This window comes from Anabrus simplex, chromosome 10 (genome assembly GCF_040414725.1).
Source record: "Anabrus simplex isolate iqAnaSimp1 chromosome 10, ASM4041472v1, whole genome shotgun sequence".
Taxonomy (NCBI): Eukaryota; Metazoa; Arthropoda; class Insecta; order Orthoptera; family Tettigoniidae; genus Anabrus; species Anabrus simplex.
The window spans coordinates 19,449,800-19,477,791 of NC_090274.1; the positions used below are offsets into that span (position 1 = coordinate 19,449,800).

The 27,992-nt window shown below is 38.8% G+C and overlaps 2 protein-coding genes and 1 long non-coding RNA gene across 3 annotated transcripts in view; 2 read left to right on the plus strand and 1 right to left on the minus strand.

Annotated features, from left to right (window-relative positions):
* Positions 1-5,129, plus strand: part of 128up (GTP-binding protein 128up) — a 29,344-nt gene extending 24,215 nt beyond the window's left edge. Inside the window, exons 7-8 of the mRNA XM_067155017.2 lie at positions 571-693; positions 4,916-5,129. Coding sequence (XP_067011118.1) covers positions 571-693; positions 4,916-5,018 — 226 coding nt within the window. The 3' untranslated portion in view covers positions 5,019-5,129. The remainder of the gene's footprint in view (positions 1-570; positions 694-4,915) is intronic.
* A 12,975-nt stretch (positions 5,130-18,104) lies between these two features.
* The window catches only part of LOC136882323 (acylamino-acid-releasing enzyme), a 56,267-nt gene continuing 46,379 nt past the window's right edge, over positions 18,105-27,992 (minus strand). Inside the window, exons 12-13 of the mRNA XM_067154909.2 lie at positions 20,260-20,469; positions 18,105-18,302 (exon numbers count right to left, since the gene is read on the minus strand). Coding sequence (XP_067011010.1) covers positions 18,203-18,302; positions 20,260-20,469 — 310 coding nt within the window. The 3' untranslated portion in view covers positions 18,105-18,202. The remainder of the gene's footprint in view (positions 18,303-20,259; positions 20,470-27,992) is intronic.
* On the plus strand, positions 24,555-27,970 carry LOC137502366 (uncharacterized). Its single transcript, XR_011018741.1, has 3 exons — positions 24,555-24,714; positions 27,270-27,384; positions 27,712-27,970. It is a non-coding gene; the product is annotated as an uncharacterized lncRNA (long non-coding RNA).

Consider the following 27,992-nt stretch of genomic DNA (forward strand, 5'->3'; position numbering starts at 1 on the left):
TACTCAAAATGCAAAATTAACACTGAAATGCTATGTAAATGTGAATCTTGGTATTTTTATTGTTCTGAAAACTTTGTGCAGCCCTGGACTGTTAAGCTTAAATACAGACACAGGATGGTTACCAACACTAATGTTTACAAGCCACTGATTCTTCAATATGACTCGACTTAATTCAGTGAATTTTTCTTTCTATTCTGATTTTGCATCAGTATACATTTGTTTTGTTTTTTCTCTTATGCTTTAGCCTATATCATTTTAAAATAAATATGCTGTTTCATTATAATTTATAGATTACTATTGGTTGTATGCAAATGAAATTTTAATTTTAACATTATCAAAAGACTACTTTTGCAGACTTACCTCAAATTCTATGTTCACTTCAAAATGCTATAAAACGCTAAAGTACAAATGTACTACAAAATGCTAAAACTCACCATCTGTATCAGTATTCTTTCTTGACTTCCGATACCAACGGTAGTTTTCTTTTAGACACCCACAAATTTATCAAAATTGGCTGCAGTCGTGGTTAAAGTGATGTTCAGTTGCTAATGCTAATGTTTACAATTTCAGTTACACCAAACCAAAAGGACAGCTCCCAGACTATGACTCGCCTGTGGTTCTCCATTCCGACCGTTTAACTGTGGAGGACTTCTGCAACAAACTGCATCGATCGATAGCAAAGGAATTCAAATAGTAAGTAGAATACTTGGCTAAGTCACTTTCGATGCCAGGCTAAAATGGAGTGATCAAGGCAGAACATTCTCCTAATTACATTTCTGAAGGTAGAAATCTGTTCTACATTTTTCTAGCACACAGTTAAATAGGGAACCTGAAAGTGCAGTGATGGGTGAAATCTGAGTGTACCATTTACCTTGAAACAGTTGAACTAGCAGCATTACTTTGTGGTGAAAACAAGCAACTTTCATGGCCAACTGACTAATTGGAGTTCAGTGAACAATTAATTTTGTGCCCCGGTACATTTACATCTGGTAGATATCTGCTGTATTTTAATTATTTTATTTATTGCTATCACTTTGTTATTATATCATTATGTAAGTTTGAGAAAAACTCTGTTTGCTGTTAACTGTCAATGCTTTAGGTGTTGAAAACTAGCAATTTTTATGGTTGATCATGTGGATGCAAACTATTTTACACAGATTACTTGTAACTGAATGACAAAGTCTCGTGACACTGCTACTCAACGTAACATAATTTCTAACGATACTTATAACACAAAATTGTCTAAAATGTTATTTGTAGCCATTATTTATGTTACAGTTCCTTTTTTGTTACAGTAAAGTAACGCTATCACCCGTTGCTGACTATTAATCCTGCCAAGTTATATTTTTCCCATTTAAAAAATATGCGAATGGTATTTTTAAAATTTCAGATTGAATTACACTTTTTATCTTCTCAGTGTATTTTTTATAACCCCACCCGGGGGCCATGATAGTTAAGGTGTTAAAGTCTAAGTGGTCTGAGAACGTGGTTAACAGGTTCGAGTCCCATTGGTCAGAAAAATTTCACCATCAGAATGTTGTTTGGCAGGGTAGGGGAGGTGGTGGTAAACAATTTCTAATCACTAGATTGCGTTCCAAAAGCCTGGATTAAATTCTAAACCCTTCCGCAGTGCTCATGTGGAGTGAGGGCATATGACACTGTTGAGGGTGATTCGTCTATCGGATGGGGTCGTTACGCCTTGTGCAGACCTCCTGGTGCTATTCGACAGGAGAAGGCTATGTGCCAGCACCGGGTTTCACCCTCTCCTTTCTTACTGTCATATATAGCGTCATTCATTTCATCTCATTAACACCTCTGATGAGACTTGACATCAGGAAGGGCATCTGATCATAAAATCCCGCCACGACAGATTCATCTCACCTCACCTCATTCCTGACCCTGTACTGAAACGGGACAAGGGTTGGACAAACAAGTGTATTTTTGTAATGTTCGTAATACCTCTATGAAGATATTCAGTTAAATTTTGAATAATTACCATAAATTTTATGTAATTCTTTATACGACTTTTCAAGAATGATGAGGTTTACAAAATTATGAGCATGACATGCATTGCCTAGGCAGTGGTCATGAAGGATTATCATCTCTGTTATCAGAAGATGCAAATTGCATCAATTTATGTGAGAACCCATTTTTCATCCTCTTCCAAGGATTTATCAGTCTTTACATTATTGGAAGTACCAGACATAAACAAACAATCAAGTGAATGCTACCATGAACAACGCTTTACAATACATCAAAAGAAAGGTTTTATAAATCTTCTCTTTTATCAGTATTTATCAATATTTCCAGCTTTAATCTTGCCATCAATATTACATATACTGCCACTGCATCCGGCGCAGCTCATAATATGCTCTGCAGAACCACCACAATGAAGGATACAGACATTGATGTTATGAAGCAAAAGATGCAGATTTATGGGGCATTTCATCAAACTGGTGTTCATTCAGTTCTGCTTTCCACAGCCCTCTTCCTCTTTCTTATATTTACAATTATATACCGTATTTACTCGCGTATTAGACCCCTTTTTTTTCCCCCACATTTACAGCCAAAAAAAGTAAAGGGGGTCCAATATGTGATAACCTCAATTTTGTGCAGTGAACACACGACTTCTATGCTATAAAGAGCTATAAATTGTACATGCAAACATTCTACGCTGTTCTTTAACAAACTTATGAATGTATTTGAGTTATACTGGCTATTTTCGTTGGAAGGCAGTATTTCTAAATGTAAAAAGTCAATAAATGGTGAACACAACTTTTAGGCTTACATATAAAGTAAATATAATCCGTTTTAGTTACTCATATCACGTCATTCATTTCATCTCATCAGTTCCTCTGGTGAGGTCGATGTCAGGAAAGGCATACGGTCGTAAAAACTCGCTACGAAGATTCATCTCGCTTCATACTCGACGCCGTGGAGAAAAGGGATAAGGGTATCGTATTATCATACTAGGCAATATTGATACAAAATAACTCAATGGCCAGTCATTCGTCTCTGTCAGTTGAGCAGTAGGTCTACCACACAGTAAACCTGATCACTGCTTTCATTTTAATTGTGGCATGTCGTCATTCCAAGTGACGTCATCTTCACTGCCATCTCGTCAGCCATGCACTGCAATCGAGACCAAGAGCATTCAAGTTCCCGTCTTTTTGAACCTTTTAAAAATAGTTTTGTTCCCGACTATAGAGTCCAAACTGTGTGAAGCTATTCCCAAATGTTTTCTGGAGATGGTCTCTGATATTCCCAGCTGATGCATGTGTAGCAGAAGCCACTCCTTCTGAATAAAGACGTGATGTTGAAAGTGTGCCAAGCCACCAGCTGATAACTAGCGTATGTTATGAGTTGTATTTCCGAATGTAATACATAGTGACTGGAAGCATTCTTTTGATGACTGCGGCTGTTGAAAGCCAGACCCTTATTTTTAAGTATATTCATGCTTGTTCTCTACATTTATCACATCAGGATTTACCTAAACAGCTGTTAATGAGATAAGAGATACCGCATTGTTTAGGTTAGGAATGCTATCGCCTGGATAGAGCCAAAAGTTCCACGACGGAAAGAGTAAAATTAAATAACAGGAAAGTTTGCCGCATTTATGGATATCTACAGGTGTGGTGGTAATGCGTAATGTTTAATTTTGCACTTCCTTGTCTCCCATTTTTATTAACACACACCCTAGTATGTTTTGTTTGGCGTCTCTGAAAATCGTTGAAAGTGGGGACACAAAAACCAATATTTTTGGATTGTTGTTATCACGTTTTAAACCTACTTCTCTCCCAAGAAACCCTATATTGGCCCGAGTTACGAGATATTAAACGATCACTTTGTTAATGAGCTCGCCTGCCTATATTAATAGGCCTAGCAACAACCGGGAATATTTCAAACTAAAGTAAACGCGTTTCCTCATCCCGAGGTGGTGCAACTCTTTTTTAGACAGGCCCCCAGTGGAAGGGAGTTGCGTGTACCATTTTTACTGTAAATCAATCTTCCTGCCATTCGTAAATCTCTAGCAACGCGGTACCAGGAATCAAACTCAGGCTCCCGAGAATGGCAGCTAATTGTGCTAACCATTACGCTGGTGGACATTTTTAACTACAAAGCACAGACATATATATACATGACTGTTGCGTGCTTGCAATGCGCGGGTCAGACACAAAACTATTCACCTATTTGTGCGACGTCATCAGAACTGCAGTAGGCCTACGCTACGGTGGCGGACATTTCTCAACTATGAAACACAGATGTACCGCATGACTTTGTCGCATGTTTTCATTGCGTGGGTCGTACAGACGAAACTATTCACGAATTTGTGTGGCTCTCTATTTCACACTTGTTTGTTCAATTCCTGTACTTTTATTATGATTGTATAATTCCAGTACCGCAGCCGTTCCTTCAACAACTTGATCAACTGGAATAAGAGGTTCACCACTAGGCTTTCCTTTCCTAACAGCATACACCAATTCACTAGGTTGCCTTTAAAGAGTGATACCTTTTCTGAGCATGTTTGTTCTGGAGCAAGACATTATTACACAGCAATAACATATTTGACTACAGAACTCCTTATACATCAGAACATGCACAAACAGAACATCGATCTTGCTTGTATCTTGTATGTACAGAACAGAGTAAATCATGATTGCCTTAGAACTTGCCACTATCGAGTATTGAAGGAACTCTGTAAGACCAACCAACGCTGGGCAGCGTGATCAAAAGCTGTGCTATTGGTGAACATAAAGACGGCAACCCCGGTGACTTCAGCCCACTCTTTGTCAATCACAAAGTAAATTCTCCCTCACTGTAGATGTATATTTCAAATGTCTAACCCCTGTGTGTATAATTTCTCATGTAGCTCAGAAGAATTCCACATTCCAACCTTAAAATTTCTCTGTTTCAGTGCCCTGGTATGGGGAACTTCGGTGAAACATCAGCCGCAGAAGGTCGGTATAGATCATGTGTTGAATGACGAAGACGTGGTACAGATCGTGAAGAAGGTGTGAGAGCGAAAGGAGGACTGTGCAGATAATGGATTGTTGTGTGAGAGCACTTCTCTGCCACGTATTCTGGGTGTTTTATAAGCGAATTGTAATAAAGTGGATTATTATTTTATATATGGACTGGAAAGATTCATTTTTCTCTCTTCACCTTAAATTACCCAAGGACTGCTGCTGTTCCTAACTGTTAGTTGGTGAGTGGGCAGGCATCAAGGAAACAAAATACCATGGTACACTCGTGCAGGCATGACAACTGGTTTTGCATTCTTCAGGATTCATTAGCAGGCTCTAATGTCCCATGTTGTCTTTCTTTATCAAAATCATCTTGTCCTGCTACAATCAAAATTAAATTTCAACTAATAACTTAAAGTATATTAACCACATCCGGGCGGCTGGAGTGGGACATTGTTGTTGATGGTGAACTTAAAGTATTACAGAGAAAACAGTTTTGACATTAAGAATATCTCCCTTAGATGTTAGGCCCCTTTAAACAATAAGCATCATCATCAAGAATATCTCATATTTGATAGGTAATGCACTTTCTGTGCTACACTGTTCAGCACTTTTCTGTTGAGCTAGTGGTGTCTGTATTAGAGCATTCAAAACTCGTAATCTACATTCTCAATATCAAATTAATCACTGCCACTCCCTCTTTACCAATAATTGTATTCTAGGTGTTTCTGTATGATATCAATATTTTCCTTATTACATTCTGGTCAAATTCATCAATCACTTTCTTATTTTTAGGTAGTCTTTAATGTCTCTGGAGTAGAGATTAGTTTAACATGCCATTCAGTTTCGTTGCCTTTTTTACCAGATTTTTCATATTGTCACTTTACTCAGACCAACATGTTGATGGCACATTCTGTTGTATGGTATTTTAATACCATTTTCCTCATCACAAAATTTAATATATATATATGCTTGATCATGAAGTGTAGTGCTCTTCAAACATTTGGATGCAATGCGAGTATATTTCCTTTTCCCACACTATCTCCGCTAACCTGTTTGGATGGCAGGTATACGCTACTCATGGCCACTTAATGGAAAAGGGAATGCTGTACATATTTGTTTATTGGTCTGCAAAATCTTGAGGCATGCAAGAATTTGCTGTTCTACATTATATTTATTTTTGTGGTGTTTATGAATAATGTTTTAACAGGAAGTACAACCATTCTCTCTTTCACACTAATCAGAAGGAAAATGGAAGAATGAAGGTATCAGCAAAAGAAGGGAAGGACATGAAAATGAAAGGCTTCATAGGTCTTGCAAACCTAATACAGTCAGGTTTGGAAAAGAACAAGGTCGGATAGTCTAGCACAAGGAATCGGCTAAGGGCTCCGTAGGTACTTTTGTGATTTCTGAGTAACGTTCAATTTAAAGTCGCCATTTATATACGTTTATTGCTTTGTTGCAAGCTCATGAAATTCCCATCCCGCAAATAATTCAAAACATCTTATTCTGAACTCCCAGCAGCTCTGTGATTTGGACCAGCATTACAGTGTTGGCGGAATTAGAAGACTGTCGGCGGAGAAATATATCATTTAGCGGAGAGAGGATTTTTTTGGTCGAGTTCTAGAATTATTATAGTGGAATTTAGTGTTTTATCCATTTTAAGTTTTTTTTTTTTTTATTGCACTCCAGTCTGTCTCCGAGTTATTCCGTATTTCTTGTCAGGAGCTAGCAGTCACATGAGGAAAACATATTACTTGGATTTGATGTTATGAGACCATGGTATTATAAATTTGTAATGTGTGGGAAAAGGGTACTTATCTCTTAGTTGATGAATGACAATAGATAATGCAACTATGAGAGAGTAGTAGCATTTATATTTATGCTATGAAGAAAGATCGTTTAATAAACTAGCCTGTTCTGTTGTGGCCCTTGAGGTAGGGGATTCACCAAGTTTGCATCCGGCACTAAAACGCCTACAAGTTTTAGCTTGCCGGCTCGCAGGCAGGGGGTTAATCCCGGTGAAACTCACAGATCAGGTGAGTGCAGACATTTACTTGTATTATTCTTTCTTTCTTCGTTTCGGCCTGCTGTGGACCACATTATTTCAACCGTTTGCATCCTTGAGCTTTAATTCTTCCCCAGTACTCGCGCATTCTCGTTCTGTGAGCCTCCTTTCTTTCATCAGTCCACTTCTTGCCTGTTTTCAACTTTGGCCTTTCTTGGAAACTCTTGTATCCCTGGAGCTTTTTCTGGAGAGGAGCACGTTTCTGGATGTCTTCGAGTGTGATTCCTACTTCTTGAGGGTCTTTTTCAACTTCGATAAACCAGGGTCTCTTGGTTTTCTTGTTAAGAAAGTAGGAAAAGATCCTATTGGTCTGTCTATGTGTGCTCATGCGTGCTATATGGCCATAAAAATTAATCCTCCTTTTCCGAATCGTGTCCGTTATCCTCTCCATATGCTGGTACAGATCGCTGTTGTTTCGTCTCCTGTACTCACCATTTTCTTTGATTGGTCCAAGAATCTTTCTCAGGATTTTTTTTTCTTTAGCTTCTAGCTTCTCCATCAGACCTTTTCTGTTCATTGCAAGGCATTCTGCTGTGTACAGTGCTTCCGGGCGTACAACCGAACAATAATGCCTAAACTTGGCGTTGATGGACACTGATCTTTTGTTGTAGACATTCCTAGTCAGCTGATATGCCACCTCCATCTTGTTGATTCTGCACATGATTGCTTCTTTCTCAGAGTTGTTAGGTACTATCCACTCGCCTAAGTATTTAAACTTTTCCACCTGCTTGATTTTTCCCTGTTCCACAGTGAGCTCTCTGGGAGCTGGCTTGATGTTGGTTATAAACTCTGTTGTTTGGAAAGAGATTTGGAGGCTAGCTTTTGCTGCTTGGATTCTCAGTTGGTTAATTTGTTTTTCAGCAGTATCTAGGGAATCAGAAAAGATCGCTAGGTCATCTGCAAAAGCTAGGCAGTCTATGATAAGATCATCTTTTTTATATCCTATTCTAAGGCCATTCTCAACCTCTTCCTTGCACATCTCCTTGCGCCATTCCCGAATGATTTTCTCCAGAACGCAGTTGAAGAGAAGTGGTGATAGTCCATCCCCTTGCCTAACACCAGTCTTGATTTCGAAGACGTTCGAAATTTCTCCCCTGAATTTCACCCTGGACGTAGTGCTGGTTAAGGTCTGTATTATTATTATTATTATTATTATTATTATTATTATTATTATTATTATTATTGCTCATTATTTGAGATCTGATTTCTTGACGGAATGCTAGCGATTTTTTAGTAGTATTTTGTGGATCTTGAAAATATAAGTTGGCAACACTGCAGCATTATTTTCCCATATTTCCATATATATATGCACATTTTTGACAAATTCGTTTTACAGTGATTTTGCATTCTAAGAAGCAAAATGCATGTTTTGGTGTTGAAAGGAACTTAGTCCTGCAATTAGTGCATTTCAACCCGGAATGTCTACCAGCGCCAACCAATCTATGCAGAGTGCAGCTGTGTCTCGGATGTCAAGATTGGCGCGCTTGTTTCATTTGTTTACATAGATATCGAGTGTTGTCAGTGACAACATATCCTACGTGGTTGTTGCGCTCTGCATAATATTACTTTTCTTCTTGCCGTATTCTATTTTCATCATGGACAACAAAGTTATGGCAGGAAAGAAACGTAAACGCAACGGAGAAAATTATGCCAGGAATAAAGTAAAGCGATCAAGGGTAAAGGGTACTGCATATACAAGCTATGTAGGAAAGGCAGTTCCTCAGAAAAGTATTGGACCTCCATACAGGTATGATGGAAATTATCATTTTTACCTAGATATTATCTGTTCAACCATTTCACTTCCATAAAAGGGATTAGAACGATTATTGATACTGAAGTTATGATTACTTAATGGATGTCGGGCAAAGAATTTACTTAGGTACCTTATTTGTTTTAGGTGCAAGCGTCACTGCTTCAATATATTACAAGAAGAAATGAGGCTGCAGATATTTAGTGCTTTTTACGATTATGAAACCAAAAATGAACAGGATATCCACTTACAGAGACTGACTGAATGGCATCCCATTAAACGGCGAAGACCAAGGGCTGTTAATTAAGATGGAGAACGATCAAAAGTGGAACGTGAATCACCGTATACATATTTTTTTCTTAGAAATCAGGAGCGTCTGCAGGTCTGTAGGAATGCATTCATTAGTTTATGCGGAGTAACACACAAGCGTGTATTCAGGATTGCCAAGCTGTTGGCGAAAGGCGAAAGCCCAGTGGACGAGAGAGGATTCAATAAGAAGACGCATATTATATCACGTGAAATCTGCACTGAAATTTGGGACCACATTCTCAAGTTTCCAGTCAAAACTTCTCATTATGGGGGTAAAGAAGTAAACTATTTGGATGCAAGGCTGAACCTTAAAAAAATGCATGATTTATTTTGTGAGGAAATCCTAATCTTGAAGTAAAATATATATTTTATGTTGATTACTTCAATAAGAACTTTGGCTACAGATTCGGTAGACTCCAAATAGATGTGTGCAGTATCTGCGAAGAACATCAAGTCAAAATGAAGCCTCTGCACTTATCACAAAATGTTAAATTAGCAGCAGCAAGTGAGCTAAATATTCACAAGCGCAGAAGTCACAAATTTTATTCTTCTATGAACTCATGCTCAGAATCCTGCCAGTCTGATGATACAACCAGTGTTGCCTTTGACTACATGCAAAATTTACCTGTACCTCATACACCTGTTCAGGAAATATTCTACCTAAGGCAGCTATGGGTACATGTATTTACAATACACAACCTTCAAGACAATAATTCCAAAGTATACATGTATCATGAGGGACAGGCCAAGAAAGGGGCCAATGAAGTGTGCACATTCATATTGGACTATCTCGCCAACGAGATTAAACCAGGTACGAAGAAACTTCACTTGTACTCGGATGCGTGTCCAGGCCAAAATAGGAATCATTCATTTATTCGTTTCTGCATGGGCTTGGTCGAAGATAAACGATTCGAGGAAATTATTCACTGCTTCCCTATTAGAGGTCAGTCCTTCCTGCCTTGCGATAGGGATTTTGGTGTTTTCAAGAAACAAATTAAGCACTGCGACAGAATCTACATTCCAAAAAAGAATACTGTACAACCATTGCTAACGCAAAAAAGGATGTTACGATAAAAATGGTCTCGAAGGAACCGACATCATTGTGGATGCGTGGTGGCCTAAGCATTATAGGAAAACAACTCTAAGTGATGAATCAACAGGAAAGGACGTTCCTAGAACTGCGAAGGTGGTGTTTGTTCCTGCATCGTTTTCCGAGTTCCAGTATTCTGCAGATCATCCTGGCAGAGTGATTGCTCGTCCCTTCATTGGGAGTATAGTCCAATGAAATCAACGAAAAAGGATGATCTCAAGAAGGCTCATCGTTATGTAACGACTTCTGAGGCGAGTAAAGCATTCTTTGATGAATTACTAGAATGGCCGTGTCAGTGGAAAAGGTTTACCTGTCTTTTCGAACAGTATTACTTGTTTTGCTAATATGCTTTTGTTCCTCGATATCTGTGACTATAGTGCAGCTGTTTTATTAATAATGGGTTTATATAAACGTACCGCATAACAAAATGATAAACAAATCCGTGTGTTTGAAGAAAATAACAGTTATTACATTTAAGTTACCTTTAATTTTCATGATTGCATTGTACATATATTCATTTAAAAATAAAGGAAATAAACCAAGAACGTAAATGTTATTGCTCGTTTACAGGTTGTGTTCGTTCCATGTTGAAAGGAACTAAGTCCAGTTATGTATTTTGTCTGTAAAAGTGTTAGTAGCATACGGAACAATACAATTTTTACGTTATTATAACGGCGTGTTTGTGTACTTTACATTGCACAAACAATTATGTCTCATATTACAATAAAAGAGCAGAAAAATAGTTTTTTGTGTTTATCTCAAAACTTTAAAAATTGGACATAGTGCATTTCAACAACGAGCTATTCAATTGTGAACCACCGCTGGAAAGTTCACTATCTCCACTAATTTCCAACACATCTCCAATTTCGCATTCTTTCAAATCTTTTGACACCACTCTACAATAAGAAGACGATATGGTATGAACATAAATAATCTCTTAACTGGAAGACAATATTTATAAACTAGATCTGCTTGTGAAATACACATGAAAGACTGTCAATAAGATGCTGAGAGCTTGCCAAGTCATGGGAATGCAACAGGGTTTCAGAAGACCCTTCAATATTTCTGTCAATACACTTCTAATGACCGTTTGTGTGACAAGATCATAAAACTCGAGTGTTCTGTAGCGTTAGAAACAGCACAGGGTTAATTGCCAGAGATAAAATTATACTTCTCTTAACAATTTTTTGTGTATATTACAGATGCACCTCCCATTTCTTAATATCGTACAGGTTTTAAATAACACATAATACATTAGTGATGTAGATACACATTTAAAAGTGATCAGCGCAACATTACAAAAAGGGACTAAAATGCATATTAGTAGTTATATAGCTTAGTGAACAGAAGTGCTCAACATATCAAGCTTTAGCCAGCATTGCCAACCATACATTTATGGTTTTCAACCCTATATGTACGGTGTACAGTTAAAATGTCAAACCGTATGCTTTATATGTGGTTCTGAAAAATTTTTAAATGAACATTTTTTATTATTGGAAATGTTCAGATTTTGTATGCAAAAGTATTTTTCCTCCTGTTTGAATATACCTCATCTCCTGGACATGTACGGTATGACGTGACCTCCATTTCTTCAGGGGACTCCCAAGCTTTCAGTGTTGTGATTCACCTTTGAGTTGATTTCAGATCAGTCAATGAAGCGCCTGAATAGTCTGACACGTGGTATTTTTCTGTCTCACCCTGCTGCCAGGATTACCCTACCTCAAACTTCATCAACTGTGGATCTCGTAGTCAAATATTTGTTCACAGTCACACTCTTAGATGAGCCCACACCGAACTCCATCAATCATTTCTTAAGCAGTGAAGTGTCGTGTAACATCAAACCTGCAACAGTGCAGCGTCTAGTTGTAAATCTTATGGATAACGTGATTTCGTCAAACTTATGAATAATATTGTGACGTACTTATAAATTATTGTGCGTGACAGTGCAGTGTTTCAATTTCTTGTTGGTTAGCTTACTATGTTATTTATTTTATTTTACATTTTTTGGCCTACATTGGACCACTCTTAAATTATACAAAGGATTTCTTGATTTTCTATCAGCCCAATATTTTTTCATTCTGAGGGATGCTGTCTTCCTTTGTTCTGTTGATTTTGGTCTGTAGCCTGGTGTGTGTGTCTTGAAGTATCTTAATTTTTTCTGTTTTGTTTTTGAAATTGTCTTTTGTTATTTGTAGTTCTTTAATATCCTCCTTAATTTCTGTGATCCATTTAATCTTGGTCTTGCTATTCCATAATTTTTCATTTATTCTTCTATGTACTATGTGTTAAGTGTATATTATTTTCTTTGGCATTTATTTTGAATGTTGAATAAGTACAATTTCCATTTATTTTGGAAAGACCTCCTGTATTTACAGGCTGCCGCTAAGAACAAGGTAAAACATATCAATTTTATGTACATATGTATTAATAAAAGAACATTCAAAATTAGCTGTAGAGGTGGTGCCTCATGATCTTGATGGAGGCTCGGAGGACGAGGGTCGCGATTTCCGGGATGAACTTCATTGGGAGTTGGAAGCGCTTCCATGTGGCGACGAAGTGACGAGGTATGGTACCGCGTGCTCCGACCATTATCCCTATTATTTCAATTTCCTGAAGGTGGTATTTGGATTTATAGTAAGGGATAGTTGGTTTGTATTTTTTAATCTTTTCTAGATTAACCTCCTCTGGCTGACCGCTATGGTGCTCGAACCTGACCGTCGGATCTAATATGAATCCTTGAGAGCTGTTTTCTTTAAAGGCTATGATGTCAATTCTGTGCGAACTACCATTTACGGCCAGTCCGTGTACCTCCTCATGTACACTGAATCCCTTCTTTCTCAGTTCTGCGGCAATGAAGGATCTTATCTGGTGGTGCCGCGTGTTTCTAAGGAGTTCCCCGCGTGTGCAGAATCCCAGGACATGACTAAGAGTTTCTTTCTCTCCGTGGCAATGCCGACAGAGGTTGTTGTCCAGGGATCTGCCTGGCACCGAGCGCACCGCAGAAACATTAGCAGTCATCTTTATAGCCTCTCTCCACTCATTACAAGACAGTCCGGTATGATCTCGCACCCAAGAATTTGCTGGTGTATACTCTTTGTAAAGTTGTACTCCGAGTCCCTTTTGCGGTAGTGAACACCAGGAGGTGAATTCACGTTCTCGTAGCTCTTGACGGATCTTCTTAGGTATCGTACAGGCCGTTCTTGGCAGTTATTTTCTGGGTATCAGCGTTTGTTAGTTTTAGGCGTTCTATACATTCCCGACTCTCCGTGTGACAATCCCTCGAAGCGACACCAAGTGGATGTTTAGTCTTCAGCAAGATATTGCAGGCATTAATGCATTGTAGGTAAACTTCCCACGAGGTTTTAAACAGAGCGAGTCCTTTGTATTTCTTTCCGGTGTACATCATGCCATCTGGGGTATCCGTCGGCAACTGCAATATCTCCTTTGTTGCACTTTTAATCATTTTATCGCTATCGGATAAAAATTTCTGTGCAATTTTCTTGAAACTGCATGTCAGGAAAGGGTATATCAGGGTGGGACAGATTGAGGAATTTAGTACTATGAGCTTTTGGTCTTCCTTAAGCAGTGGCGACGATGTTAGAAGTTGGAGCTTATTCTGAAGGTCTTTCATTACAGCAGTCTCGTCGAACACTAGAGTATCCCTGAAGGTAGTTCCAAGGTAACGAATTTGTTTGCCGTCTCCGATTAAGTCAATGCTACAGTCTTCTTCCACGGATAGCGACCCTTGCTTCAACTCACCTCGGATTACACATATCCCTGTACACTTCTGTGGATTGATATCAAGACCAATTTCTTCGAACCTCCTGCGGGCTAGTCGAATAAGATCTAAGGCGGCTTCTTTGTTCTTCCCAATGATGACGGTGTCATCGGCAAAGCCCATTACGGTTATGGATGGTAGTTCGGGTGACAGAGATGCCCCGTAATGCCGCGAGAGACTATCTTCGCTTAGCTCGTCTAAGATATGATCTACGGCTAAGTTATAGAGGGCTGGTGATAATGGAGATCCCTGCATCACACCTCTCTTTATAGGGATAGGTTTTGTTCTACCCTTCTGCGTTTCGATTTGAGTGACGTTCCCGGTCTGAAGGTTGAAAATTATGTCTCTGAGTTGTGAAGGTATTCCTTCAGACTGTAGAGTTTTTAGAAGGTGGCTGTGACCGATATTGTCAAATGCCTTTCGAATGTCCAAGAAAATTACCGTGATGTCTTCTTTCCTCTGTTTAGCAGATTTTAACGATGCGCCGAGAATGGAAGTATTTATAATGGTGCCTGGAGTTGAACAGAATCCTCGCTGGTGTTCATTATAGTGGATGTACTCACGTAGGCGACTGTCAAGTACTCTTTCTATTACCCTCCTAATGACTGAACAGATAGTGATGGGTCGCCAGTTCGATACGGCCTTCGGATCGCCTTTCTTATATAGCAAAATTGTTCGTGCCTTCCGCAGACATTCGGGAATTTCGCCAGTTTGTACCATTTTGGTTGCTATTTTTGCGATGATAGCCTGTACGTCGTGGTCTTTAAGGGCTCTCATCAAAACACGATCCGGGCCCGGTGCAGTATCCACTGCGATATGATGGACGGCAGCGGTAATTTCCTCCTTCGACACGGTGGGCACGAACGTTTCATTGATTTCCACACGCTCCGCTTCAGTGATTTTTGAAGGGTAAGTTTCCCTTTCGTGTAAATTTTCATTAGAAAATGTATCGGAAAAGGAGCTATGGATGTTTCCAAGGTCGATTTTACACACCTCGGACTTGTTTTCCAACACCCGCCTCACTGCCTTCCGTCTCTGATTGTAGAACTGCAGTTAACTTCTTATTCCAAAAATAAAGCAGGTCCTTCAACACCCAAAAATTTAAAACTTTCTGTTAACACTTTCGGTCCTGGTCACTCCGCTAGCCTATGATCCCTGCAGTCTGGCCATTTTCAGAGTCTACTAGCAGTTACTACATACATGAAACAGATCTCTTGTATTTTCAAAACCCTTTCACAAATAAGCATGAAATTTCCAACATAGATTGTACATACCTCAGTAATAATTCTTCATTGTATGATACTGGGTAAAACAGTTCCCCTTGCGCAGCGTGACCTTGCAAATTGAACAGATACTGGCTTTCCCCTCACTTTCCATTCTTCAGACACACACTGCAGTGTCTTGTAGGATTCTTCTTCTTCAAAGTTGGGGGAATGGGGCTCATCTGGTACTTTGACACATCACCAGATAATCTTCATCCTGGGTCCCTTGCTAGAGGTCTTATGGACGATGAAGCTTCTGATTGCTGGTCTTCGGTACTGACACTGTCCATGTGTGATTTTGAATGTGAATCAGTAAGTAGTCCTCGAGCCATGTCCGGAAGGTATTCCCTAAATGTTTTCCTTGTCATGGTCCATTCCTGAATATTATAAATGAATTGAACAGTCCTATGAGCATCAAATGCATAAAAACTTTTTTTGTCCACTTCATTGTCTTCCTTGCAAATGGATAATAGGCCCTATACTGGTCACTCCTGTCAACACCTCCCATAAACTTGTTATATTCTACAACACATGCTGGTTTTTCTCTACTTTTCCCATCCCTCTTTGACTGCATTGGGGTCATGTTATCTGCATGGACAGTGGATATCATATTTACCACCCGTTTGTCTTTCCAAGCGGCTAAGAAGACATCACCTGATCGTCGAGCCTCCCTCTCACCAGTCTTCAATTTTAGCACTGCTTCTTTGAGATCTTTTAGCAAGCCTCTATTCTTTCTAATGGTGCCACAGATTCTTGTTTTGTACTGAAGAAAGTCCCCAGCCAGATCAACACTATTGTAATAATTATCCCTGTAAATATGGTAACCGAGACTAAGGTAGGGTTCACAAAGGGAAAGAACTATTTCCTTTAGTTTGATTCCTGTTCCAGTACTGTATAGAGTATATGTTTATATTATGAATGACCCAGTCTATGCCTCACACACCATCCTCACCATTATGCCATATTTCACCAACGTCCCCGGGTTATATATCCTAAACTTGAGGCGTCCTCACCACCCAATTATAGCCTCGTCAAGCGAAAGGTTTTGCCTGGGGGTGTAACATTTCTGGGAAGATGTCACAAACATGTCCACAAAAGGTCTTTGTAAAGTCTGTCATTTTCTGAACGTTCAGACTCATTGTCATTGAAAAGAAAAAAACCTGTTCCTACTCGTTGTCATTGAAATGCAAAAGCCCTGTTCCTACTCATAGTGTTTGAAAATAGAGGTGTGATGATAAGTTCATCTGAGCTCCAACATAAACACAAGAGTGGTTTCTTGACTTGCCCTGTTATTATCCATAAGCCTATAAATATCTTCATTTCTTCAACAGATTTGTCTCTCCATTTCAGATATTTCTGAGATGTAGTCGTTAGCAGATTTTGTCTACAGTACTTGTTAGTTTCATCAGTTAACCTTTGAAACCATTCATCAGTCATGAAAAGAGCAGCAAATTGGTAAACATTCGAGGGTTCCCCAACCTGGCATTTAACTCCTGTATTAACACTGAAGTTTTCAATTTGAGGAGCTGTGTCCTGAGTGGGTTTAAAAAATGGTTCAGCACTATGATTTACAGATATATCAACACCATTTACAGTTTCGTCATCATCAATACACTCAGGAATATTTACACTCGTACCGGGAATGGGCTGAGCACATGTACTTATGTTTTGTGGCTTTCTTCTCTTTTCATACTCACTATCGTCGTCACTGCTAGTAATCAAATCATTCAGAGATTCACAATCTAACTCTCCACCAAACTCAGAATCACTATCCGCTAATATTTCATGTATTTCTTCTTGATCGAGCGATTCATAAACATTCCGACTGGGCCCCACCATCTTTACCAATCAGTTATTCAAACTGCATGGATTAAAATATCTTATATAGCAATACAGTGCCAGTAATATAGGAAAAAAGAATGTCCTCAGATAGCTTCAACATCCAGCTTCAAGTAACAATACTGCTGACGCTATCTACCACCTGCAGAGAGAATTATCACGCTCTGAACTGAACCGTGCGCTGAATGTGTTAAAACACCTAGAAGGAAACAAAAGTACAGGCAGTCGTGCAAGAGTATAGGCAGTATAGGAAGTGGCTGTGTCCTGATCCAACATGTGAAGAAAGGGCAAAGTATATATGTTGCATTTTCTTATGTCTAGTAAAACGTTTCAGTTAAGTATTCCTAATTGATATTATTGCTACTTACTATCATTGCATGCATTCTATTGAATGTTAGTGTATTTGGGTGAATATTAGTACTGTACGGTTTTACGACAAAGAATGCGGTTTATTTTTAATTTCTGTACAGTTTATGAATTTTTGGTAGTTGGCAATGCTGGCTCTAGCTCTCAGTACATTTGTTGCCCAATGTCATCTATACAAGCCTAGTGTAACGTCAGCTCTCTGCCGGCCTGAAGGCATATTGTGTGTGTCTTCATAGAAAACTACAACAGTCGTGTTCTGACCACACCCCAAACAGGCAGTCTTAGCTAGCTAGGCTAGTGGCTTTACGTTGCACCGACACAGATAGGTCTTATGCGATGATAACAGGCAGTCTTAGTTGAATTGTTAGTTGCTTGTGAAAATTATAGTAGTGAAAGTTGAAAATTTATGGGAGGGTTGCTACTGGGAGGACAAGAGACTTTTTGTAAACTTTATTGAAGTGCTGTTGATTAGATTAGTTCAATAAAACATTTTGACAGCCTCGTGTCATTTCATTATCCGATCAAGTAGGCCAGTTGTGTTTGAAGAGAGAAATGTTTACAGCACATTGTAATCTGTACACAGAATTCCTATCTCTAACTTAACCTTCTTTACGTGGCATAAACAGCCCCTTAGTAAAAAAATCACAAATAGAGGGGGGAAAAAAGTAAAACATCCTCTTTCTGAAGGAGATGAGTCATGTATTTCCTAGCTGAACACCTTACAAACAAGTTATAAACACTCCAACACACATACACACAACACAAAACACTTCATTTCAGTCAATGTGTTGATAAAACCAGAGGACTGAGTTGATCAAGTTATCCATCTCTACAGGGATCTGGCTCAGTGGGTGGTTGTCATCATAGAGCAATAATCTGAAAGAGAAGAGAACACTTCAGTTACAGAGCTACTTTCTATTCTCAAGAGTGAACGGTCTGGGTTTTGCAATTATACTTGTAATAGTTCGGAAAGACCTACAATACTTCAACATTGATCACATTGACATTTAAAACTGAGATAAGTTCAGAAAGTTAATCAAGACATCTGACTCTCTCCAGTCACTAACAGCTAAATCACTGCATCCAGGAATAGGAGTGAAACGGACTCAAGAAAGCAAAAAAAGACATCCGTAGCGCTAGAATGAAGGAATACTGGGTCAAGAGGAAGAAAAAAGCTCACCAGAGTTAAGAACCATGGGGTCCATCGTAGGTCTAAACAAAGAAGAAGTTTACTGGGTGTGTTTCGATCTTGTGACCAAGATCATCTTCTGAGTTCAGAGAAATTAGAACCTGTCAGAAGTGTAGTTCATTCTACGGCCTCCAGAGATGACATGGGCAGCTGTGATCTACTCCGAACATAGTCTTTATTAAAAATGTTTGAGTTTAAGCAGTTTGTACTGTCTTGAGGTGTAAAATGTTTCTCCTTAGAAATGACAGATGTTACATGTCGCTATGTATGGCATGCTCTGCCACAGCAGACTTCTCTCATTGGCAAAGATGCAAGACCTTACAACTATCTTCAAATGTGCTTGGTCAACAAACAGGTCCATAGGAACAAGGAACAATATATCTTCCAGGAGAGTTGACACCAATCGGATTTTTAACAGATCATAAATGATGGTCTTGATACTGCCCCTCCTGAGAATTCTGCTAATCCTAACCGAGGCAGATTGTACGCAAGACAGGAGAACCCCACGACAATCTTTCAGCTTAGATTTGGTCAAGGAGTTGGTTGCTTCTAGCCCAAGAGGCAAAGATTATGCGAAAGTATGTTTTTCCTGTGTCCAATGTTATGACTAGATGTTATGCCTTGTGCAGATGAGTTGCAGAGAGGATGAAATTCTTTGTAACATGTTGAGTGCCAAGCAACGCCATTTGGGTACTTTAGGGTAGACAAGTTTTTGAACTTCACGTTGTACGTTCGTTCGAAATCCAGAACTGTGCAAACCCGTTTGGGTGCGCAGTAAGTGTGTGTTTCAAAACTCTATAAAGCCTCCTCGTGCCATATGTTGGCCGGCTATTTAAATACGTGCATAGTCCACCTTTCATTCGTCAATTCCTCTTTTGGTGCAACCCCATATGGATACGTCACAAGTGCTTTGTAGAGTGACAAAGTCGTCCATCTCGCACGCGAATTGTTTATGTACGTGTGCAGTGCTGTGAGTTTCCTCTTGTGTGAATTAATTTGTTCATTACTACATACCTTTAGGTCATTATGAGTAAATCGAGCAATAAAAGACTTTGTGCAGGTAGTCTGGACAATCTATTGAACAAGTCGGACAATACTGATGTAGACGAAGAATATAGTTGCAGTGATTTTGAACCCAGTACAGAGAAATAGCGATCTCACACATTCATCCACATTGATGAATTACAATCTTCTGCATACACTTCCTGGAGGACAGCTTTGTATTTCGATACTGTGCAATAACTTCTACAGTGTCTAGCCAAGGTGTATTGCACACCAGCCTATGCATATTTTTTGTGTTATTCAACAGACAAATTTATCTTTAAGAATGCCCATCTAGCTGGAGCCTGAACGTTTTCACAACTGCGCTTTTTGAAAAAAAATTAGAAAAAACACTGATGACAGAAAACCTTTACATAACCATGGCAGGAAAATTATATGAGTTTATTTTCGCTCAAAGCTACATTTAAAAATTAAGGGTGGAAACATTATGTGGGTAAATACAGTAATATGAGCTGAGTTCAATATCCATTTTCAGTACTATTTAATTTGGTACATACTTGAGCCTAATAAATAAGGATTATGTTATCTCATCTTCTAAGCACGTTGCTTCAAACTGTTTATTCGTATTAGCATAACTATTACCTTGTTTTAATGTTCCGAGCCCGGAGGTTGTGGTAGTAGTGAATGCCCTGAGTGCTGGGGACGCGAGCATCTTTCTTGCCAATGAGTAGCAGAGTAGGAGCCACGACGTGCTGGATGTAGTTGATGGGGGAACACTTCCTCATTTTCTCGAAAGCTTCAGCGCTCATCTCCTCTGTCGGGTTGTACAGGTAGCCAGCCTCCACAGCGGTCCTAAATAAAATGTATTCTTTAAAGCTCTGTCCTAGTTACTGAAATGACTGGTGACTCTGGAAGGCCAGGTCAAAGAAGGCACTAACTTAAGGATCAACAAGATGAACTTGAGGTACAGACTAACCAAGAACAAGAAGATCTTGATCACTGCAAAACTGAAACATCTGTCAGGAAGTTGGAATTAGCGGAAAGAAAGATTCTGAGCCTTAAAGACTAGAAGATGGATCGTACAAAAAGAAAAGTAACCATACACTGCAAAAGACTACAGCCACCATCCAGAAGAGTCATGTTCTTTAGACATATCTACTGAATAGACCCAGGAAAATATGAATAGTATTTTTTTTTTTTTGCTAGGGGCTTTACGTCGTACCGACACAGATAGGTCTTATGGTGACGATGGGATAGGAAAGGCCTAGGAGTTGGAAGGAAGCGGCCGTGGCCTTAATTAAGGTACAGCCCTAGCATTTGCCTGGTGTGAAAATGGGAAACCACGGAAAACCATCTTCAGGGCTGCCGATAGTGGGATTCGAACCTACTATCTCCCGTATGTAAGCTCACAGCCGCGCGCCTCTATGTGCACGGCCAACTCGCCCGGTTGAATAGTAATTATCGATTTTATTATTCATAAACAGTAATAGTCAATTTGCATTAATTAACAAGTAAATCAGTTAATATTAGTAAACTTGTTTAAACAATAGTAACAATAAATGTTATAAGTTATAATAAAAACAATCATGACACTGTATATGCCCATCAAAATTCAATAGAATTGGAAGCAGGAAATGATGGGATATGTGAGCAGTGATATACAGAAATATGTATATAGTGGGAGAAAGGAACAAAGTATGTGACTCGCAAACTAATCGAACTTCCAACGTGGCCAACGGTCTGTTGCAGTACGACTGCAGCACATGGTGCTTGTAAAAGCTAACGAATTATGAGAAAACAAATTCACAAAAATGGTATGCACTTACTACCAACATCTGACACTAAACCAAGAAAAGTACCGTGGAATTGCAACACCACTCCATTCCACACGCTATCAAGTCAGTCGGAACCCTTGATAATGCTGAGCACAGTCTTTTGTAAAACGTCGGGACCATCACATGTTCCTGGACCATGGCCTACAAGCCCGGAAAACACTGACATGATTTGTAATGCTGTCCATGAAAGCCTCAATGCTATACCACCACCAGTGAGAAAACAATCATGCTGTAAAAATGAGCACGTGTTCATGTTAACGTTTACTGGTTGATGGTACCGCAGAACGTCTGCGTGAAGATATCTAAATAGTTCGTTAGACAAATCATAGCATAATGCGATCCTACGTGAACAATATCAAAAATATAATTTCTCAAATAATTTCAGTCAGAATAATATGCAGGAACCAGTCATAAATATAAGCAAGTAATTCAATCTGAAGAATGCCAGTACCCATGCCCTCATGCTTGACTCGCCATGCTAAATCTCTAGCTTCTACGACATCGTCCGTTTGTGCTGTACTGGATCTTTAACCACAATGACCGTCCATTCGTGAAGGCTCGATGGAAACTTTATTTCCATTCACCTCCAGAGTTGGTGTGGAGTGTGGTAAACAGCTATGTTGCACGTAGTAATATTACAAATCGTAGAAGTCAGAATATTAACAAGACTCTGGTGAATGTAGCAACTGTAATGTGGCGTGCCTTTTATCACGTTGAGATGGAAGAGCTGAGATTCTGGGAATCGGACGGCCTGTGTGATATGACTGTCTAATCGTCTTGTCATTAATCCAAATGATACGAGCAACACTGAGAAAGAGGAGGGAGAGAGAGAGAGAGGAATCTGAATGGGAAGCAGTTTGTCCTTTATCAGATTCTAATTAGATAAAGTGCTTTTTTTTTAAATTGACTTTCATATTGCCTTTTGAAAACTAAATTTCCCTTCTAGAATTTAGTTTAATTGAAATATTAAATATTAAGAGTGTGAATTTTTCCTTATATGTACTGCTGTGAATGATTTATTATGTATTTACATTTTGTGCATAACCTCAAATCCATCAACCTTCCATAATTCATTTCTTTTCTGAGATGTTAAATATCCAGATGTGATGTCATTTGCTTGCAGTTTATTCCTCATGGACAGTGAATATAATTTGCTTTGTATCCATAATATCTCATTGCATTTCATTTCCAAGTTAACATCAGTGGCATCCAGCAACACTCTGATGTGATCACGGTAATCAGGCGAGGTAATGACAGTTCCTAGACAACCCCACGTGGCTCTTGCCATGCTCGGAAGTAACCCAATCATTCACCAATCAACGTGAAGACCGCGGATGTATACATGATGTTCTTTGTTTACATCAGTTTTGGTTCTCTCAATGACGGCAGAATATATGAATTGCCTCTACAGGGAAGAAATTTCAAACCCATTTCGTCGCTTTGAGAAACTATGTAAGAAAAAGGCGCAGCTCTTGTCTTCACTCACTTTTCTTTTCCGATGCAGAGATTCAGGGATACTACCTAAATTTCTGAGAATGAAAAGACCGTTCAGCTCTGCCCAGTCACATCATATCTATGATAGAACAGAGTGCACGGAGCTCGCTGTCGATCAGGCACTTTCACAACTGCATTATCTTCTAAGTACCACACACTCACTGCAGAACTGGGAAAAAGCAGATCATATCACCTTCCATGACTTCGACATTCGATCAGTCGACCAACCGGCAAAATAGGTTCGAGCAATATCAGGAGAATCGACCCACGCCTAAGACTACGCCTGCATTGGATACCTCATGGATAATCTTCAACCTGACCAACCATTGCCTGTCAGAGGCAGAAACATCTCTACTGCCTAAAGGAGGAAACTTTGCTGTTACCCCTCCCTCGATTCCTGTGGAGGAGATCGTCACAATATTAAAGCTGCTATTCGTAATTTACCATGTGACCAAGCAAAAGAAATACACCACGAATCCTCATGGATACTAAAAAAGGCACCAGCACCGAAGAACAACCTCATGGTTCAAGAGGTGAAGGCCATTAAAACTCTGAACATGGACGAGAGTGTACTCATTCTTGCCACAGATAAAGAGAATGTCATTCCCCTGCGAACCGTGTGACCTTGCCGCTGTGGGGAGGCTTGCGTGTCCCAATGAAGCAGATAGCAGAGCCGCAGGTGCAACCATATCGGATGGGTATCTGTTGAGAGACCAGACTAAGGAATGGTTCATCGAAAGGGAGGTAGCAGCCTTTCAGAAGTTGCAAGTTGCAAGGGCGGCAGTCTGGATGATTGACTGATATGCCCTTGTAATAATACTCAACATGGCTTATGCCTGTTGCTCACGGTAAAATTTTCTGTCAAATTTATTGTACAATAATTTAATGTTATAAAATTTCTGTTGCTCACGGTCAAATTTAAATGTTATAAAACCTTTGACAAAACTTTCATAAAATAGGACATGTTCTATTCCGTAAAATTAATTTTACGAAATGAACCAATCAGCGAAGGTGACATCATGATGATGCTGGCGCTACGTCGTGACAAGATTTCAAAGCTCGATTGTAAACAAACACTTCTTTCTAAAATGGCAGGTTCCGGGTGGACTAAGGAAGCTGTTAGTGTTTTACTGGACGAATACCAGAAATATCCTTGTTTGTACGAGGTTAAAACACCGCTTTACCACAACAGAAATGCAAGAAGAGAGGCAGAAAACACAATCGCCAAAACTGTGTCACAAGTTCGGCCGAATACAAGCCCGGCTGATGTGAAGTCGAAGATAAACGGGCTTCGAACTCAATTCACTAATGAGAGGTTAGTACTGAATTTGATCAATCGTAATTATTTGAGATTGATTGAATGATTTTTCTTTAAATTTGATATGAAGTTTATAATATGGCAGATAGTAAAGCTAGTTCTATTTATGCATTCACGGTTGACTTGGTAACCTGTCAAAAATTTAAATGCAGTAATTATTAATGTACAGCCTACTGTGTACCAATAAACAGGTTTTTTGTTCTTCAGTGTATATTAAAATGTGACTGACTTACTTAAATCTGCAAGTTTACTGTAGTAGATTACATTCAATTGTTTGTTTTCAGGAATAAGTGTATGAAATGTTTACACAGTGGAATGGGTGGCAATGAAGTATACAAACCAACATTTGCTTGGTATGACCGTATGCTGTTCCTTATTCCACATATTGCTACCAGGAGCAGCAAATCAAATTTGGATATGAATACAACTTGTAGCAGTGATGACAGTCAGGTAAAGCTTATTTCTAAATCTAGATTTCATAGGTTACAAGATAGTCATGTCACATGGGACCTGTGCAACAACCAAATTTAAATATGAAAATTAATTTTTTTGTGTGTGAGTAGGAGAGTGATGTTCTTTGAATGTGAAACTCCACCTTTTGTTTTGCTATCTGTCTTCCTGACCCACAAATTTTCCAGCATGGTATGATTGACTCTTCTAGTAGGTGGTGGGATAAATGTATTCATTTCAATGGAGGATATTGACAGTCAGAGTTAATCAAACATCAATAACTCTATCAATGGGGGATGCAAGGTTATGTCTGAATATTTCTGAGACATGGGATACACACCTTTTGCATCCATGCATATGTAAAATTCAGGGTTAGCCAAATTGTATTCCTTCATAAGCTGTGAAGGTAGAGTATGTGTGAGTAAGAGGAATATTCTGTATCAAAAGAAGTATATGTCCACCTATCCAATACTCTTAAAATTTAATGATCTCTGTAGATTATTTACATGGTAGCCATGGACCATAATTTAATAGTCTCTTTAAATTATTTTACATGGTAACCAGTAACCATGGACCATGTGAAATAATCTAAGGATACTATTAAATTATAAAAGTATTGAACAGGTGGACATATAGATACTTATATTGATCATAATAGTCAATAGAGAACCTGTACACAATTTAATTACTGAGCATTCATGTAGGCTGTAATGCAGTAAAGACAACTAGGCCTAGGTGGATTACTTTAAATCATAATTTAATGATAGACAGCACCATAAATTAAAATACCTGTAAACACTCAATAACTTAAGTTAATATATGAATTCCTGCACTAATTCAATTTAATTCCATACCACTTTTATTATGTCATGTACTGTACTATTTGAAAGCTGAGCGATGGCTGTGCAAAGTACAGGGTGTTGAAACATTCTACAAGGGCTAATACTGGTATATTACAAATTATTTTAATCTACTGCCTGCTGTCATTTCCTGATGGTTACAGTACTTTTGCATCCATCTCTTGGCACAGGCCAGAGCAAAGTGTAGCTTCCACTGAAGTCCCAGTCTCATCCATGGCTGTGACAATATGGAAGTTGCTGGGGTATTGGTGGTGCTGATTAATAACATTCAGAGCACAACCAGTGTGTCTGAGTGTCATGAAAGGTGTTGCTCATAGGGTTAGTTGTGTTACAATGGCACTGTCTGGCCCAGTGAGGATAGCAATGGCAAACTACCTCACTCCTCATCTTGCCTAGTATACCTCATTTTGGTATTGCCATTGATTTTTGTGGTTTCCCTATAACTGCATAGCCTTTGGTGATGCTATTTGAGGATCCAACCAGCCTCTGGGCTGTTGACCTAACAGACACAGACATGTTAATCTACAAGAATAGTAGCTAAATATTTAGCCAACCTTAAGAGAAACAACTGTGATAAACATCATTCCAAACATACTTGTCTAATTAAAACTACACCTTTACAAATTAAAATTAACTCAATTTCAAAAGTAGAAAGAAAATTGAATATAAACTTTCATCTCAAAGAGTGGTAACTAAGTATCTATTCACTATACTATTATGGGCTTAAATTATTTTTTTAAATGTGAAACTCTATTGTACACCTACATTTATAAGAAGGGTCCATTTTAACACAATATTGTAAATGACAGTCACAGAGAAATACAATTACATGTTTGTTATAAATAACTAGAATCGAAATTTATCCACACAGTGATCTTGCCATGATACTTTGCCTACACCATTAAAGTAGTCTTTCAGTGTGTTCCTGATACTTAGTGGTGTTTGCGAAACTCTGTTTCCACCTTGCCTCTGGATTTCTCCCATGATGAGATCTCTTCTCCACTCCCCTAATTGCACACTACCTTCTTGTACATTTTCTTCATCCACACTGTGAGGTGGCATATAAACTCCCCTGTTCTCTTCCAAAAGGAAGTTGTGCAATACACAGGTAGCAAGGACAATGGATTCCACTTTGTCAACAGAGAGTGTCACTTTACTCAATAATACCCTAAAAACATTTGCCATGATGCCAAATGCATTTTCAACTACACATCTGGCCCTACTTAATCTGTAGTTGAAAATTTTCTGCTCTCTTGTCAGCCCTCTGTACCCAAAAGGCTTCATTAGGTTGGAAGAGAGGGGAAAAGCATCATCTGCAATCATTACATATGGCACTTCACACTCAGTTTCAGGAAGTTTGCAAGGGGGAGGAATGTTCAGTGTTTTATTTTGGACTGATGCAAACAAGGTGCTGTTTTGGTAGACACCTCCATCACTTGCTCGTCCATTGGTCCCAACATCAATGTATATGAATTTATAATGGGCATCCACCAGACCAAGCAAAACAATGCTGTTAGTACCCTTATAATTATAATAGTGAGAACCACTTGATCTAGGAGCTGCAAACTGTATATGCTTCCCATCCAATGCACCCAAACAATTAGGGAAATTCCATTTCTCTTGAAATTCATGTGCAATCTCAAGCCATCCAGTCACAGTATCTGGAACCTGAAAAAAATTGTGTTTGTTTTAAAGGTTACTCTGCCTGATGACTCTGTAAAATTCGATGACAATGGGATGCTGACTGTATATGAAGAAGAAAATACTGACAATCAGTCATGTACATCACAGCCTGCAGCAAGTACATCAGGTAACTTATATATGTTTATAGAAATATCAAAACATAATATTTTAAGCAATTTGTTGAGGCAACTAAAATACACTGTAGGTAATTGAGTTCAAAAAGAAAATTGACAATCTTCTGGTGATAAATTTTCCTTCTCGACTTTCTAGGAAGTTAATGGTTTCCAGAACTTATTAATGGTATACTGTAGTAGGGTAATTACTCACATTATGACATTATGCAGTGACGTTAATTCAGAAACATGCATATTATTTATGCAATCACTGTGAATTAGCTTATTATTATTATTATTATTATTATTATTATTATTATTATTATTATTATTATTTCCAGGCACATCACGAAAACGGAAGAAGGGGTCGATTGAAGACGATGTCCTCCTTCAGGCTTCAAAGGTGCTTCACTCAGTGTCAAATACTGAAGATGGAGACGATGAATTTGGCAAATTTATTGCCTCAGAACTGAGAGCTCTTAACGACACAAAAATTAAAATTCTTACCAAACATAAAATTCAAAAAGCAATAATGGATGCTCAGTTGGAAGTATTAGGCCTACTAAATACAGACTAGGAAAGGAGTTCCCACAGCCTAAAAGACGATATTGTACATATTTAT